The sequence below is a fragment of the Euleptes europaea genome, chromosome 6, assembly GCF_029931775.1.
Source record: "Euleptes europaea isolate rEulEur1 chromosome 6, rEulEur1.hap1, whole genome shotgun sequence".
NCBI classification, from domain to species: Eukaryota; Metazoa; Chordata; class Lepidosauria; order Squamata; family Sphaerodactylidae; genus Euleptes; species Euleptes europaea.
The window spans coordinates 18,038,224-18,054,028 of record NC_079317.1 but is presented as its reverse complement, the minus strand read 5'-3'; the positions used below and the strand labels follow the sequence as shown (position 1 = coordinate 18,054,028).

The window sequence follows — 15,805 nt, the reverse complement described above, 5'->3', positions numbered from 1 at the left end:
AAGGATAGATTAGCAGTGGCCATGTCACTGTCCTGTATGTCCCCTGGCATGGGAAATGCTGCAAACTGCCCAGCCCGGGTCTTGTTTTTGGTAGACGACAAGTGTGCCCAAAGCAGGAGGAGCATGGTGCTGTATCTTCCCATCTAGGAAAATGCCCAATATGTACTTTCTTCAGGATTTATTGTCCTACTTGGAAGGAATGCAAATTGTTAAGTGCAGTTGTCATAGTTCTGCATTGTTCCTCTGCGGTCCTACAGTTGCTGTCTCTCCCAGCATTCTGTCAGCAATACTACTGTATTAGGCACCTGGAGTAGTGGAGCAGACACAGTTAGAGTCCGCTTTGGAGGGAAGGACAGGTGGGATATAATTTGAAAATATGATTGAATGAATGAATAAAAATTAGGTACTTGACGTCTCCAGGAGCTGTTCATCTAAGTAATCCATCCCTGTGTACATGTCATAATGTTATGAGCCCCGATATTACAGTGCTGATCTCATGGTTTCCTAGAGAGGCAGAAAGACCAGACAATAACATGAAGGGGGAATGCTTTGTGTGGACAGCCCAGCAGTGTTCCCAGGTCATTCCTGCAAAACCCAACAGGGATGGACTTTTCTAATAGAGCTTCTGGGGTAGACGTCTGATGAGCATTTCTGATGCTTTAAAAAAACAGAACCATGATTACGTCTCTGCATTTCTTATAAAAAGAGAACAGTTGCTTTTTAAAAAAAATGTCACACTTTGATTTCAGGCACAGAAGGAACAGAAAAAGGAGCGTCCTATGGTGCGGCGCAAGTCAGAACTGCCTCAGGATATCTATACCATGAAAGCCTTGGAGTCCCATTGCCGAGCCGATGAGCTAATATCACATGATGGGCATTAGACTATTCAAGTGAAATCTTATTTGGAGAAAAAATCTTTTTTCTTTTTTCTGGACTCTGTTCCACAGTAGAGAACTTACTTTTTTTTGTGCCATACTGATCAGTTAACACACAAAGTCAAAGCCTTTTTTCCCCCTGACCCGATTCTGTTGGCAATAACTACAATACAGTGTGCGGTGCAGCTCAAGATTAGTAGTTCAAACAATGGTAGATTACCTGATTCTGTATGCAGAACCTAGTATTAAATAGAGGAATCTTGATGCTCCTGGCATGTTACCAATCAGTTGGGAACATACATTGTTCTCATAGGAGTGCTGAAAGAAGAAGCACTCTCGATGCAAAAATCACCAAGCGCTGCTGCCCCCGCCTCCCATCCATTCCAGGGCTGCTTCACATATTGCGTTCTATTTGCATGGCATCGGGGAAGACGTACGAAACCGTATCATTAATGACTATGGTGTTCGCTGCGTTGCACACGCGTTACAAAACTGCAGTTGGCTGCATCTCCCGGTTCATGGATGTACACACAGCAAAAAAACATGCATACACGTTATGACAGCTGTGTGACAATGTATACAGAAGTTGCACGCCTTTCCCTATACATAAATGCTTTCTGCATATGCAAAGTGTAATGCGTGATGCAGTCTGCAGTGGATTTGCGGGGGGGGGGGGGTCCTCTGCCCAGTCCTATTGATGTGACTGGAGTCTGCACAGCAGCAGCGCCTGGTAGATGGGAGTCAGTTTTCTTTGTCTCCCTGCCTCCCAATCCCTTTCCCACTGATGTTTGGTACTGTGGCAATATTGCATCTCCAAAAGCAAGCTTCCAAATTCACAGATAATTATTAGACATTTTCTACAACGTTGAGTCTTTTTTAAAAAAAGAACAATTTCTGCATTATTGTCTGGCTGCTTTTTTTTTTTTGGCAGCTGGAAAACATACCATTGAATTGTTCTCTCAGTGCAGCTTACAGAATGGTAATTTTCATGACAATCTTCAATCACGGCTAATTTCTAGGAGCTCTGAAAACCGATTATCAGAAAGACAGGCACCCTGTCCAAATACTTTATATGGATTGAAGCCATATTTTCCAGTCCTTAGCATGTAATATAGAATGTCTATTTTGGAACTGACCTGTTTGGATCCTTTGCTTTCCTTTAAAAAAAATGCAGTTGTCTGCCTCGACTCAAAATTAATTGCATTTTTAAGGTTATTGGATACCTTTTTGCTTTCCCAAAATTTTAAAAAATAATTTAATAAAATTACTTCACTGTTTTCTCCCTTGCTTCAGCTTTTACTACATGGCATATTTTGGGTTCTAAGAGTTCCTGTCACAGACATCATGAGACTAGCTATTTTGGATAAGTCCCTCCCCCCCCTCCTGCCGGACAATGTAATGTAAATTATTTTTACTGTGTCTGAAATATCCTCTGGATGCATTCTGCATTTTAAACGCCTCTGTCCTAAGAGCTGAGAGTGAAGTTACAGTAGTTTTACTGTCAATTTTTTTATGTTGTGAAAAGCACATGTGATGCATTTACACCTCACAAGCAAAATGAAAACACATCTGAGTTGCTGTTAATCTTCAATGCTGCTGTGATTATTCCACAAGATGACTTGTGAGTGTTCTGAGCTCTTCATTTCATTGTTGTAGATGGCAGAGCACGAAAACCAATTTTAAGTGCTTTATCTTCAATATTTAATTTCTCTCAGGGTGGCCAGTATTTTAGAACTCCAGTTTAAGAGCTTTTACAGGTGAGTTTTATTTAAAATGGGTGACTTGTTTCTTTTGTCTCTGAGAGAAACATGATAATAACTCAACATTTAATGTCTTGGTGCAGAAAACGTTAAAACATGTAGCTCCTTCAAAATAGTATGGTTGGGTGTTTTTTTTAAGGAAATGAAGTCTCTTTAATCCATAAAAATTATTGTGCAAAACAGGCATTTAGAGTAACCTTGTGCAGATGTTGTGCCTGCTGTGTTTGGTCTCACTTAAAATGTCCAATATTTATTGCAAAGCTTTGGAAAGAAAATCACAATGGGTAGGATGAGGATTACTATTAATTCAAAAAAAGAAATTTTAAAACCACTCCAAACTTCAAGTGAAATATCCACTCGGTGTGAAAATTCCTGTTACACTTGAAAATTAAATATGCTTTATCATAATGAAAAAAACTATAATTAAAGCAGTTGAAATATGTCTTCCCCTTTTTTTGACAGGGGAAGAGGGTGCTTTTATAATTGCATAAAGCAATGTCTATATGTATTTTGATATACCATTGTTTGAACTTCCATCTTTAGCTGATAGCTTATCAAATATCTTTTTTTATAATTTGGCTGTTCAGTAGGTTCACGAAGGAGGTTTCTGGGAAGAAGCACTCTGTCTAATTTAATCCTGCGGAAAAGTGGGGGGAAAGGGGGAAATACTATATATCAATGTTTGGTTGACTGTGTAACGTTCAACGTATAAGATATTTCACTGTCTAGATTTTATTTTTGCTCTTTACTGAAGATAAACATTCACCAAAAAAAGCAAAGTTTCTTGGATTTAGCTAGGAGAACTATGCCATGACAATTTTTGCTCTTGAGATTTAGGCCAGTTGGCAAACTTTGCCTAAGCAATATTCTAAAAATTTAGCAGCATTAATTGTTTGGCTTGTTTGTTATCACCATTTTATGCTCTGTAGAAGTTCTATATTAAATTATTCTTTTAAAAAAACAAAACTAATACATCCAAAATAAAAATGTGCAAATACCGTACAGTTTTGGTGACTGTTGTTCTTCATAAAGTTCAGTGTTCACCACTTCCCATCTTCTCCAAAAGTACACCTGTACATCAGGAATGTCAAAAAATATTACAAGTGTCTTTTTTTGTGTGTGGCTTTAGTATGGCTTCATTTTAATATTGTACATACATTGTACTTTGTTTTACTGTAATGAGTAATAAAAATGTAGACTTCATATTTTGTACAGAATGGTCCTATGTACAGAATAAAAAGTTCCTAGAAACAGCAAAAAAAAAAAAAGGTAAGTGGCACAATTTTTCTTTCCGCTATATCTGTATTTTATGCTTTAGTGGAATACTATGTTCAAATTGACTGACTTTTTAAAACTTTGTAATTCAGAATTTTTTTGTTCGAACATTTGTTTATGAAAGAAAACCATCCTACACCTGCTCTTACTCAGTTTTTAAAGTCTAACAATGGTGTGTCCTGTTGATTAAATGAAGAAGTGGAATCTTAGCAGCTGATCATCGAACTACATTTAGCTCTAGCACAGGGACATTTCGATGGCAGTACAGAGAGCTGAAAGAACAAGGTCACAATACTGTAGGCATTGCCTGCAGATCATCCAGCCAAACCTCTGCTTGACCAAAAAGTAATGGAACAGTTTATACTGGTGGCAGCTGGAAGGACCCAGCGTAACAAATCAGTCATTCTGCCAGTAACTGTTCATTACATTAAACAGTTGTCCCACATGGTGTACAACTTGGAAAATATGGCTTGTAACAGTTGGGTTTTCTTAGCGCAATGCTTAGAGTTTGTGGCACTTGGTCTTGTTCCTTCATACAAATGAGTCTCCTGTGTACAAGTATTGCTGTAACTCTTGAATAACATTGATGGCGCACACATAGGTATCTAATGACCTTTTACCTCTTAGCTTGCTTGCTATGTCAGGCAATCTTAAGGTGATTCTTGATCTCTCTCTGTCTCCCACATTCACTTTAAGAGTGCTGCTATTCCCTAGAAGAGAATTCCTTTGTCCAGTTTCAAAAGTACTAGAAAAAACTCATTTGGGCTGCAGTTTTCCTCAGGCCCAGATGTTTTTGCTTCCATAAGCAAAATTAACACATCCTGTCCTTAAATTCCTTTAGGGTTTCCTCAGTTTAGTGTAAAGGCATAGTCTGAGTGGCAGTGGGTTATAATAACTGTCAATATAATCTACACCCATTGTTGCACAAACTACATTCTGGGGAAAAAGTGCTGAATTCAGAATATTTATTTTGCAGTGTATGAAACCAAGGGTGGTAGCAAAGCTATATAAAGTTGATGAACTAATGTCCTACAAAAGACTCTCAAAGTAAAATAGATAAATTGCCAAAACAGAGACACAGTTCTAGAATAGCAAATACTTGCTTTTCTCTCTCAACAGTATTCTATGCCCCACCCCCATCCCGCCATTGAGGGATTTCAAAAGCAGCTTGACATAGGGGAGACATATTCAAACAAAGTGAACCATTTCACAAGCCCCTTGCATGAGTCATAGTATTTCTTAAGGCCCTTCTAAGTAAAGTGGTGATAGGTGCTAGAAAGCCATATACAAAATTTCTTTCAGGTGGGTTTTCTAAATCTAAAGTAGAAATTGCTTCCATTTTCCAAGCTGCCTTCTGCAGAAGTGAAGTCTGGATTCTGATTAAATCCGCCAGTTGTGCCATAAAACCAGTTTTCATACTGCAGGGGACAGTTCGAGCTACGCATATTTCTGGACCACTGTTACATGCCTGCTGCTGTGTCTGTTTCTTGGAAAGCTAGCTTATATTCAACCTTTCTTGGCATATTAACATTTCCCTATAACTATGTTGTTAAACATGCCCCCTAAACAAAGGACCGGTGGCATTTTTAATTTCATTTTGCCTTGTCTACCTCCACAAAACAGCCCTTAAGTGGTTGTTTTACTTTTTTTTTTTTTTTCAGGGCCCAAGAACTGATTGCCCACTATAAAATGCACAAGTCAGGGATGTGATCCTTCTTTAGCCATTATTGGCATGTATTTTGCTGGCCACAGGTGTGGTTTATACACTTGTAGTCACCATGCACAATTATGGTAAAAGCCCATCCATTCTGATAATTATGCTCTTTGCATGTATTTTGCTTGTACTTGGGAAAAGGCTCACAAGTAGAAAAAGGGACCAATTAAGCTACCCAAGCTCAGGCAAAAATCCTGATTTCCTGTGAGAGAGGGGATGGAGGGCAGTTAGCAGGGTGCAGGGGGGGAAGGTCAGATCACTTGCAAATAAACCCAGCATTGGTCATTAAAAATTCATGGAGCTTTGGGAGTTTAGTCTCCCTAAATAATGCATTTCTTTTTTGTACATTTTGTATCTGTGCCTGACCTCATGCAACTGTTACTCATAAAAAATTAAGGATAAAAATGTTGCTTGTGTAGCTAGTTTCTTTTGTGTATTTGATCACACTCTGGTCAGTAACACATGTCATTCCCCCACTCTCCTCTAAGAGCAAGAGTGATTTGTTGCTAGTGATAGTAAACACTGAAAAAATGTTCACTGGTGCCCCACACAAAACGGTGTTGTCAAATCGTTATCCTGCAAGCTATCACAATTTGCCTCAAGCTACATTCTATCACACGAGCACCTCAGTGCAGATAAAGCTACATCAACTAAACCATAGTGTATCATAATCAGAAAATAGTGTAAATTTTTATGGAACTGCGGCAAAAGATACATTTTCCCTTTTTGATTTTTAAAAATCCAGTTATCTTTGTGCCAGTGGTTTTGGTTCATCTTCAGCCTTCTCGGAGAAACTTTCAGCATCTACCTTCCCCCCTTCTTTCTTTTTTTTTTTTGGTGCTGTCAAGTCACAGCTGACTTATAGCAACCCCATAAGGTTTTCAAGGCAAGAGACATTCAGGGGTGGTTTGCCATTGCCTGCCTCTGCTTCACTTCCTTGGTGGTCTCCCATCCAAATACTAACCAGGGCTGACCCTGCTTAGTTCTGAGATCAGGCTAGGATGAAGACTATCCTGGTAAGAGCTCCCTGTACGTCCTCATTTAGGTTCTATATTCTTTCCTACAACAATGCCATGCAGGAATATTCAAAGGAGGAAAAAGGTTCTTGTGAAGAACACAAAGGCTAGGGCACTGAGCTCTGGATGGATGAATCATAGAGTTGGAAGGGACCACCAGGGTCATCTAGACCAACCCCTTGCACAATGATCTGCCTAAGGTTATAGAATCAGCATTGCTGACAGATGGCCATTTAGCCTCTTTAAAACATTCAGCTTACCACTTCCAGAGGAAGAGTTGGATTTTATATGCCAACTTTCTCTACCACTTAAGGGAGAATCAAACAAGCTTACAATCACCTTCCCCTCCCCACAACAGACACTCTGAGGTAGGTGAGGCTGAGAGTGTGAGACTAGCCAAAGGTCACCCAGCTGGCTTCATGTGGAATGGGGACAAAAATCCAATTCATCAGATTAGTGTCCGACACTCATGTGGAGGAGTGGGGAATCAAAACTGGTTCTCCAGATTAGAGTCCACTGCACCACGCTGGCTCTCTTGGATGACCAAGGAACCATGACACCACAGTAGAAGCAATGGGGGCAAGCTAAGGGCAGAAGTGCTGCCGCCTTCATTTCTGTTCAGCGTCAGTTCTTCCTTATTCCCTCTGATGATCGAGGGCCAGCATGGTGGCACTCAAATGGTGCTTTGTTTCTAGGGAAAGGTGCCAAGGCTCGAGACTCCCTGGAAGCCTTTCCACAAAATCCTAAAGGGTATGAGGACACTTCTGTGATTAATCAGTAGTGTTGTAAATGCACATTTGCATGTCATTAAGGAGCCTTCCATCTGTTCCTACTTTGCATATGTTACACAGTTTTAAGCCCTAGCATTGAAAACATGCTGGGGAGGTATGCAGAGAAGGCTGGGCAGAAATTAAGCTTTGAGGGAATCCTTGCCCTCCTCTTCTGTTTTGGCATCTTCAGGACAGATCCTCTTAACAGAGCCACACAGTGCTGGGACTTTGTCCCAAAACCATAACTTTATCCACTGTAACAAGGTGATGTCTGTAGTCTGCATTATCTGTTGTGGAACTGATTGTAACTAGGGGAACCAGACTCTTAAGTGATAAAAGGGCCCATATATCCATCAACATAGGAAGCTGCCTTAGATCATTGGTCCATCAAGGTCAGTATGGTCTACTTACACTGGCCATGGCTCTCAAAGGTCTCGGGCCTTTCACATCACCTACTGCAGGGGTGGGGAACCTTTTTTCTGCCAAGGGCCATTTAGATATAACATTTGTGGGCTGTACAAAATTATCAACTTAAAAATTAACTGACGGAGCCCCAAGTAGGCAGCTGCCCCAGATGATCCCCCCCCCCCGGCGTGGGCAAGCAGGCAGGCATCCAACTGGTGGCGCACTCGCCCACCTGGTGGCACAGGATGGTTTGTTGCACCAGCCGGGTGTAGCCGTCCAGCCACACGCTGGAGTTGCTCCTGCTCTGAATGGTCGGGGCCAGATTCTACAGCCGGCTCCTGCTACCTCCCCCTGCGGGGGTGAAATGGGGACACACTGGCTAAGAACTCACACACGCACACACACACACACTGGCCCTGCTTCCTTTAATTCCTCCATTGTCGCCACTTCCACCCCCAGCCCTCTTGTAGTACAGAAGGAATACGTTTCTCCACGGCCCTGGGGGGGGGGGGGAAGGTTAACAGTTTCTTGGGTGGTCCTAGCACCTCCATAGCTAATGACTTCTGCAAGGGGGGAAAGGGTTCCTTTTCTCAGCAAAACAAACTCACATCCACCTTGAATAGAGGCTATTCCTGTCCGCGGGAGGGGGTGGATCGCCAATCTTAGATCCTTCTGAGCTAGAGATCTGCCAGGACCCATGAAGGGCCAGACCAAATGATTTTGCGGGCCTTAAACGCCCCCCCCCCCCAGGCCTGACGTTCCCCACCCCTGACCTACTGCCTGGTCCTTTTAGCTGGAGATGTTGAGGATTGAACCTGGGACCTTCAGCATGCCAAGCAGTGCTCTGTCACTGGGTCACGGCCCATCCCCATATACATGAAAGCAAAGGAATTGCGCTGCCTCAGTATTCAAACAGCTCTAAAGTTCATGGCCATAGGAGAAGAAGAAGAGTTGTTTTTTATACCCTGCTTTTCTCTACCGCAAGGAGTCTCAAAGTGGCTTACAATCATCTTCCCTCCCCCACCCCACCCCACAACAAGCACCTTGTGAGGTAGGGAAGGCTGAGAGAGTTCTGAGTGAACTGTGACTGGCCCAAGATCACCCAGCTGGCTTCATGTGGAGGAGTGGGGAATCGAACCTGGTTCTCCAGATTAGAGTCCAACGCTCTTAACCACTACATCACTCTGGCTGTTGCTCCTCTTCCCCCTGGAATTCAGTGGCAGGACTGGACAGCGCCTAAAACCTCCCAATTTCCTTGTCTTACAGTTTTTATGATGGAAGCTAACAAGGTTCAGGCAAAGTGAACACACCGCAATTGGGCATTCTTAACCATGAAACAATTTTGAATTCTGTAGTAGGGGTGTAGTAATGAATGTTTTGATATATTAAGATTTTGAGTGATTGTGTCTTAAATTCTCTAGAGTGTTAAAGTTGTAAGCTGCTTTGAGCCTTCTGTTCCAGGGGGAAAGGTAGCATATATATGCTAAATAAATAATTTGTGTCTACTGTCTCCTGACAATTCACCAGACATGAGGGTGCAGGTCAACCACCTAACAGTTCCTCTGATGTTTCACTAGACATTAAAGGAAATTTGAGGTGTTTTCTCCAGCTGAGATCACCTGAAAGCGTGTCTGGGGCTGCTAGTGTACTAAATGCCAAAGTGTGTGCCCCCTCTCTGCAATAAGCCAGTATTTGGAGCGCTGGAACAAGCAGAGAGAACTGAGAATCTTCCTCATTTGTGAAACCTGCTTGTCCTCTTGAGTAGTGAAGAAGAAGAGTTGGTTTTTATATGCCAACTTTCTCTACCACTTAAGGGAGAATCAAACCAGCTTACAATCACCTTCCTTTCCCCTCCCCACCACAGACACCCTATGAGGTAGGTGGGACTGAGAGAGCTCTAAGAGAGCTGTGACTAGCCCAAGGTTACCCGGCTGGCTTTATGTAGTGTAGTGGTTGAGAGTGGTGGTTTGGAGTGGTGGATTCTGATCTGGAGAATCGGGTTTGATTCTTCACTCCTCCACATGAGCGGCGGAGGCTAATCTGGTGAACTGATTTGTTTCCCCACTCCTACACACAAAGGCAGCTGGGTGACCTTGGGCAAGTTACAGTTCCATTAGAGCTCTCTCAGCCCCACCTACCTCAAAGGGTGTCTGTTGTCGGGAGGGGAAGGGAAGGTGATTGTAAGCCGGTTTGAGTCTCCCTTAAGTGGTAGAGAAAGCCAGCATATAAAAACCAACTCTTCTTCTTCTTCTATGGGTAGAAGTGGGGAAACAAACCTGATTCTCCACATTAGAGTCCACCGCTCCAAACCACCACTCTTTTTTTTTTTATGAATTTTTTTATTATTTTCATAATAAACACAAAAAAAAAGAAAAAAAAAGAAAAAAAAAGAAATACAAAGTACATATACATTTAAAAAGAATAAAAAATAAAAAGAAAAATTACAAATTCAGCGCACTGTTTCTCCACTGATACAATATTCAAATCTCTCTATAAATCATACCGTGCCCTGAATCCAAACCACATCCCCCCACCACAGTGCCCTCCACCAATTGACTTCCGATGGAGTGTTATGACATATCAGAAAAAAATTCTATTATTATATCATATTTAAAATCATATTGTACTATAATTCGTTAACTATACTTTTAAAATCCGTTTTTGCCACTTTATCCCAATATGCGGTGGCCTTTACCCATATACATTTAAATTCCTCCATATCTTTATCTTGTAAAAATGCTGTAATTTTGGCCATCCGCATATACATCCATAATTTTTCTCGCCACTCTTTGATTGAAGGTTTATTTGTTAGCTTCCATTTTTTAGCAATTACAATTCTTGCTGCAGCAAAGCTATATTGGCATATGACTCTATCACCTTTATCTAGATCTCTTTTTGGAATACCCAAAAGACAAAAGGCGGGGTCTTTCTTAATTTTTAATTTAATCAAATTGTTGGTTTCCTTCAGAACTAATCTCCAAAACCTCCTTATTTTTTTACAAAACCACCAAACGTGCATAAATGTACCTATTTCCGTACCACATTTCCAACATAAAGCTTCATCATCCTTCTTCATTTTACTTAGTAGTACTGGGGTTATATGCCATCTATAAAACATTTTATACAAATTTTCTCTTATTTCATTTGAAATTGTAAAGTTAAATTCCTTTTTCCATAACTTTTCCCAAATTTCTAAGTCTATGTTATAACCTAAATCTCTCATCCATTTCAGCATCACAAACTTAATCCTTTCTTGTTCCAAATTTGTTTCTATAAGTAGTTTATAAACCCTACCTATCAATCCTTTATTTCCCTTGGATAATATAATCTCAAATTTTGATTTGGTTTGGTTAAAACCCAGCTTATTATCTTTGTTAAAAACATCTCTTAGTTTGTAATACATAAACCAATCTTTAATCAGAATTTCTTCTCTTGATTTCAATATCCATATACCGTCTTTATATTCCGTTATTTCTCTATAATTGTTACAATCCAAATTTAAGTGTGCACCTCTTCTCATAAATGCTTCTATAGGGTTAATCCAGCCGGGTGTTTTACTTTCAAAAACTTCTTTATATTTATTCCATATTTGTAGTACATTTTTTCTAATAATATGGGAATTGAATTCTTTATTTACTTTCTCCTTTTCATACCACAAATAAGCATGCCACCCAAATCTCAACTTAAAACCTTCTAATTCTAATAGTTTCGGGTTCTCTAAGAGAATCCAATTTTTAATCCAGGTGAAGCATGCTGCTTGATAATACATTTTCAAATCTGGTAATCCAAATCCTCCCGTATCTTTTTGTTCAATTAAATTATTATATGCAATTCTGTGTCTTTCTTTACCCCAGAGAAATCTCATAATGTCTTTTTTCCAGACATCAAATATCTGTACACCCTTAAGTATTGGGAGGTTTTGAAACAAAAAAAGCATTTTAGGTAATAACATCATTTTAACTACTGAAATTCTTCCCCACAATGATAATGGCAATTTTTCCCAATTTACCAAGTCCTTTTTTATCTGTTGCCATTGATTCACATAATTGTCTTGGAATAAGTTAAGATTATTGTTTGTTAGCCATATTCCTAAATATTTGACTTTATTTTCAATAATAAACCCCGTCTTTTTTATTAGTATTTGTTGTTGTGAAAGAGTCATATTCTTAGTTAAAATCTTAGTTTTAATTTTGTTAACTTTAAATCCTGAAAGCTTACCATAAACCTCCAAAATTTTATTCCATCTGTCAATTTGTTCAATCGGATCAGTCAAAAAACATACTATATCGTCCGCATATGCTTTAAGCTTATAATGATTTTTACCTATTCGTAGACCAACTACATCACTTTTTCTAAAATTATACAATAATAATTCCAAAACTAAGATAAACAATAAAGGGGAAAGAGGACACCCCTGTCTCGTTCCCCTTTGAATCTCAATTTTGGGTGATAATGACCCATTTATAATCAGGTTAGCAAATTGCTGTGTATATATTCCTTTTACAACTGTTTTAAAATTCTCACCAAAATCCATAAAATCTAATATCTTGAACATAAACTGCCAATTAACATTGTCAAAAGCTTTTTCAGCGTCCAAAAATATCAAAGCTATTGGTGTTGTATCTTGCTCTGCATATTCTAAAAGGTCAATTACCACCCTCACGTTCTGACTCATCAACCTTCCTGGTAAAAAACCAGCTTGATCTTCGTGTATTACTTGATTTAACACTCTTTTTAATCTTGAGGCTAAAATTGTAACAAATAATTTGTAATCAATATTTAACAATGAAATTGGTCTAAAGTTTTTAACTTCCAATGTATCAGAATTTGCCTTTGGTATTAATGCTATATTTGCCTGTTTCCAAGTTTGAGGGATAATTCCTTCTATCAATCCTAAATTCATTACTTCCAATAAGTAAGGGATTAACTGATCTTTAAATATTTTATAATATGATGCATTAAATCCATCTGGACCGGGAGATTTATTTAATTTACTTTTTTTTATTGCCTCTTCCAACTCCTCTTTAGTAATTGGAAGGTCCAAAAAGTCTTTATTTTCTTGTGTTATTTTTCCCAAATCTCCTTTAGTAAGATACATATTCATTTCTTCCTCTGAAGATACTTTTTTACTATATAAGTTTGTATAAAATTCTACAAATGTTTCAAGTATCTCTTCTTTTATTCTTGTAATTTTACCTTTCCTTTTAATTTGAATTATTGGTATTTTTTTCTCCTTCTGCTTTAATTGCCATGCTAACATTTTCCCCGGCTTGTTTGCATGTTCAAAAAATCTTTGTTTGTTATACATAAGTTTTCTTTCTATTTCTTCTGCGATTAAGAATTCATATTGCTGTTGCCAGTTTCTGATCTTAATCTGCTGTTCCTGTTTAATTACTTTATCTTGTAGAGTACTTAAATATCTTTCTCCTTGTTTTATTTCTTCTAATATATGTTTTCTCTTATTCTCCCTTTCCCTATACCATCTTGTATTTTGTTGAATTAATAATCCTCTAATTACTGCCTTACCGGCATCCCATACTATATCTTCCCGGGTACCTTTATCTGTATTTTCTTTAAAGTAATTCATTATTTCCATCTTCAATTTATCAACTATTTTAGTATTTTTTAAAAGGAAGTCATTAATTCTCCAGGGTTTATATCCTCTATCTCCCAATTGAATTTTAACTGAGATCGCATTATGATCTGACAGAACTCTAGGTAAAATCTCTGAGTCCTCAGCTTTCTCTATTAAACCTTTCGATAACCACAACATATCTATTCTGGAATATGTAAGATGTCTTTGTGAAAAGAAAGTATAACCTTTCTTATTTCCATGTGCCAATCTCCATACATCAAACATATTCCATTGATCAGTAAGAACATCAAAAACCCCTGGTAATTTTCCTTCATTGGACGCTTTTTTCTTTTTTCCAGATCTATCTATCTTAGGTACTTTAACTCCATTAAAATCCCCCATCCATATCATTTTTTCTGTAGCATATTCGGCTAATATTATTGCTAATTTATCATAAAATACTTTTTGATTTATATTAGGTGCATATATTCCCACGAGCATTGTCTTTTGAAATCCAGATGTTATTTCAACTAGTAACACTCTTCCCTCTGTATCTTGATAAACAACTCTTGGTTCCAATAAAGCAGGTATATACATAGCTATTCCATTAGTTTTTCTAACATTGTTACACGCCGTGAAAAGTGTACCCAACCTTAAATGTTCCAATCTAAATATATCTTTTGGGAGTATGTGAGTTTCCTGCAAACAAATAATGTTAGCATTACTTTTGTGTAGCTGGTAAAATATTTTTCTTCTTTTATTAGGAGAGTTCAGTCCATTAATATTCCAAGATAAGACCTGTAACATATCAAAAATCAGTTAGATCCTATAACCCACATTCAGCATTAAGAACCATGTCATTTATTGCCCCCCTTCCCCCCATTGTTTAGTCTTCAGCTTCATCAATTGAAGAGTCCTCCGCAGAATCCATTGGCATTGGCAAATCTCCACCTCCAGCTGCTTCAGATGCCTTTTCTTCTTCTGTGGATTCTCTGGTTGGAACTTGCTTGTTTGATTTAGTAGGTTTGGCCAATTCTGCCTCATGTCTTCTTAGAAACTGCTCAGCTTTGTCGACTTCTGTATATTTGAATCTTTTTGCCTTGAAAGTGAAGGATACACCTTGTGGGTATTCCCATCTAAATTGGATTCCATTAAATCTTAAGTATTGAACAATTTCCATAAAATCTTTCCTCTTCCTCAGCAGTCTAGCCGGTATTTCTTTCATCAGTCTCAAAGGCTCATCTCCAACTTTTAATGGTGTCTTGTAGTGTGTGTTTAATATCAAATCCCGATGGCTCCTCGAAAATAATTGAAGCAGGCAATCCCTGGGTACTTTGTTTCTGGTTGCATATGCAGAATTAATTCTGTAGGCTGTCACAATCATCCCTGCAATTACTTCTTCAGTTTCCTGTAAGAAATCTACCAAAAGAGCTGTCAGGTATCCACGTAAATCCCGATTTTCCACTTTTTCTTTCAGTCCACGTATGCGCAATGAAGATTCCTTTATCTTAAGTTCAATCATTGCTATCTGGTCTTGTTGCCTCTCATCTCTGTCAGATGAGGCTGTTATTGCCATCTCAAGGGTATCCACCTTCTTCTTGGTTTCTTTAATTTCCTGTATGTTTTTCTTGAGCTTAGTTTCAACTTTGTCTTGTCTAATAGTCAGGGATGAAATTGTGTCTTGCAGAGTAGCTATTGCAGCAGAATTTTGAGATGTAGTTGCAGTATTCTGGGATAACTCCTGCTTCATTTCTGTGACATCTTGATGAGTCTTAGTTAAAAGTTCAAAAACAGAATTCAGTGTTACTTCTGGCTTTGCTTTTGGAGGCATCTTAGCAATAACAGATGTTGATGTAACTGGAGACGTTATCTGTTTAGGTGGAATTTGAGTTATTGAAGGCCTTCTTTGAGGAAGCTGTACAGCCAATTTTGTATCCTTAAGAATGTCTTTGGAGTGTTTCTCTTTTTCTCCCATTGAAAAACTGTGAGTGCTGAAGACTAAACAGCTGGCAATTGTAATCCAAAAAAAAATAGGAGGGTGGGGGGGGCAGAAACTTTCTTTTAGATCATTTACACAAAAATTATTTCAGATGGAAGAATCCCAGTCAGAGAAAGCAATCACTATGACATCTTAGATAGTATTATTCCATATCACTTGATTGTTCTCCAACCCTTTACTTTTATTTCCAAGTTCTTGCTTGATGAAGAAACTTTTTTTTTTAAAATGCGTCACACAACTGGCAAAAAGCCAAAAGTCTCAGAACAGAGCGTAACAGAACTATAGATGATTGTAAGTAATGTCTTTCTTGAACAATACTGCCACACACCCCAAGTTAATCTTTTAAGTGCAAAGAAACTTTTATTTTGAAAGAAATGTGAAAAAAAAGTCGGATCCCACCTCGCTTTCTTCTTGCT

The 15,805-nt window shown here is 38.7% G+C and overlaps 1 protein-coding gene across 8 annotated transcripts in view; it reads left to right on the top strand.

Moving 5' to 3' along the window:
- Positions 1-900, top strand: part of PPP2R5C (protein phosphatase 2 regulatory subunit B'gamma) — a 79,085-nt gene extending 78,185 nt beyond the window's left edge. For all 8 annotated transcript variants that reach the window (XM_056851268.1, XM_056851266.1, XM_056851267.1 and 5 more), the window contains one exon: positions 750-900. In XM_056851268.1, the coding sequence (XP_056707246.1) occupies positions 750-881 (132 nt within the window). In that variant the 3' untranslated portion in view covers positions 882-900. The remainder of the gene's footprint in view (positions 1-749) is intronic.
- Positions 901-15,805: the final 14,905 nt, after the last annotated feature.